The following is a 1,430-nucleotide window of genomic DNA, read 5'->3' on the forward strand; positions in this document are numbered from 1 at the left end:
GCTGGACGACAGCCGACGCTTCTTGATGAATTTGGCCGCGTATTCCAGACCCGTTTTCCTCTCCCGGCATTTTCGTACAATGGCAAACTGGCCGCTGCGGGATGCGGGGAGGAGGTGAGGAGAGGACCTCCTGCATCGCACGGGCCGGCGTGTGCTTGGCAGCGGGGTCAGCACCGGCACGAGGATGGGGGACGCTGCGTGCGGGGACGCTGCGCTGCGCAGGAGGACGCACGGTTTCTCCGGGGTCTGTCGGGAATTGGGGTCCTCCCGGCACGCAGCCAATGATGCCTGCACGCTCCCGGCACGCTCCCGGGGTTTACACACCCTGGCACCACCGGAGCAGGTGTGTAAACCCCGGCGCTGCCCGGGACGGAGGAAGGGAATTCCTCCCAGGGACGCGGCAGCTGCTGACCCTCCCCGGGCTGTTCGGGTGCTGCTGTGACCACCCGGGGTGGCAGATGCCCATCAGCCCCCGTTTCCAGCCAGGAGCTCCTGGGCTGCTCCCGGGAGCGAACCCCGGAGCCCGACGGGCCCGGGGGACCATAAAGCTCCGATGGGGAAGGTGGGCAGGGCAGGGAAATGCCTGAAATAAGAATAACCGCAGTCAACGGCTTAGTTCAAAGCGAGCTGTGGTCGGGGGCCGGGGGGAGCCAGGGCTCTGAGCATCGACAGGCGCTTCAAGGAGACGGGTTCTGCCAACACCAGCATCGCTGCTATGGCAGGATCCTGACCTTTGTCCCTCCCCGCCCCGGCTGAGCCCCCCACAGCCCCTCTGCCAGGATGCACGAGGGCCCCTCAACACCTTCCCCTGAGGACGGGATCCGGCCGACGTCGCCAGGCTGCTCCCTCCCGGTGACGTGCGCATCGACAGGCGCTTCAAGGAGACGGGTTCTGCCAACACCAGCATCGCTGCTATGGCAGGATCCTGACCTTTGTCCCTCCCCGCCCCGGCTGAGCCCCCCACAGCCCCTCTGCCAGGATGCACGAGGGCCCCTCAACACCTTCCCCTGAGGACGGGATCCGGCCGACGTCGCCAGGCTGCTCCCTCCCGGTGACGTGCGGTCCCCATCACCGGCCTCCGCGCGCGCCCGGACCCAACGCTCCCTTCTAGAAAAAAAAGGCCGGGGCCACCCACAGCCCCCCCTGGGGCAGGGACCAGCCTTGCCCAGGTGGGATCCGGCCCCCGGGCACCACGTCCCTCCCCACGGCTCACACCGGACCGCAGCTACAGCGCAGCCCCGAAGGGACCTGGAGCAAGCCCCTGGAAGCTCCTCTCCCTTCTAAAAAAAACGCTAAAGCCACCCAAAATGTTTCCGCTGCACAATAATTTCCCAGCGCCCAAGAAGCCCCGTGCCCGGGCAGCCCTGGTTGCGGCAGACCCCGAGTCCCTGCGGTGCCGGCACCGCGCTGTCGCGGCCGAGGCCGCGCCT

At 67.6% G+C, this 1,430-nt stretch overlaps 2 protein-coding genes across 2 annotated transcripts in view; both read right to left on the reverse strand.

Moving 5' to 3' along the window:
* DAPK3 (death associated protein kinase 3) overlaps nucleotides 1-907 on the reverse strand; it is a 4,350-nt gene extending 3,443 nt beyond the window's left edge. The window contains exons 1-2 of the mRNA XM_009281170.1: nucleotides 732-907; nucleotides 1-94 (exon numbers count right to left, since the gene is read on the reverse strand). Coding sequence (XP_009279445.1) covers nucleotides 1-94; nucleotides 732-907 — 270 coding nt within the window. The remainder of the gene's footprint in view (nucleotides 95-731) is intronic.
* Nucleotides 908-1,068: 161 nt separating this feature from the next.
* Nucleotides 1,069-1,430, reverse strand: part of EEF2 (eukaryotic translation elongation factor 2) — a 10,642-nt gene continuing 10,280 nt past the window's right edge. The window contains exons 15-16 of the mRNA XM_019472553.1: nucleotides 1,166-1,210; nucleotides 1,069-1,107 (exon numbers count right to left, since the gene is read on the reverse strand). Coding sequence (XP_019328098.1) covers nucleotides 1,069-1,107; nucleotides 1,166-1,210 — 84 coding nt within the window. The remainder of the gene's footprint in view (nucleotides 1,108-1,165; nucleotides 1,211-1,430) is intronic.

This window comes from Aptenodytes forsteri, unplaced genomic scaffold (genome assembly GCF_000699145.1).
Source record: "Aptenodytes forsteri isolate BGI_AS27 unplaced genomic scaffold, ASM69914v1 Scaffold308, whole genome shotgun sequence".
NCBI lineage: Eukaryota > Metazoa > Chordata > Aves > Sphenisciformes > Spheniscidae > Aptenodytes > Aptenodytes forsteri.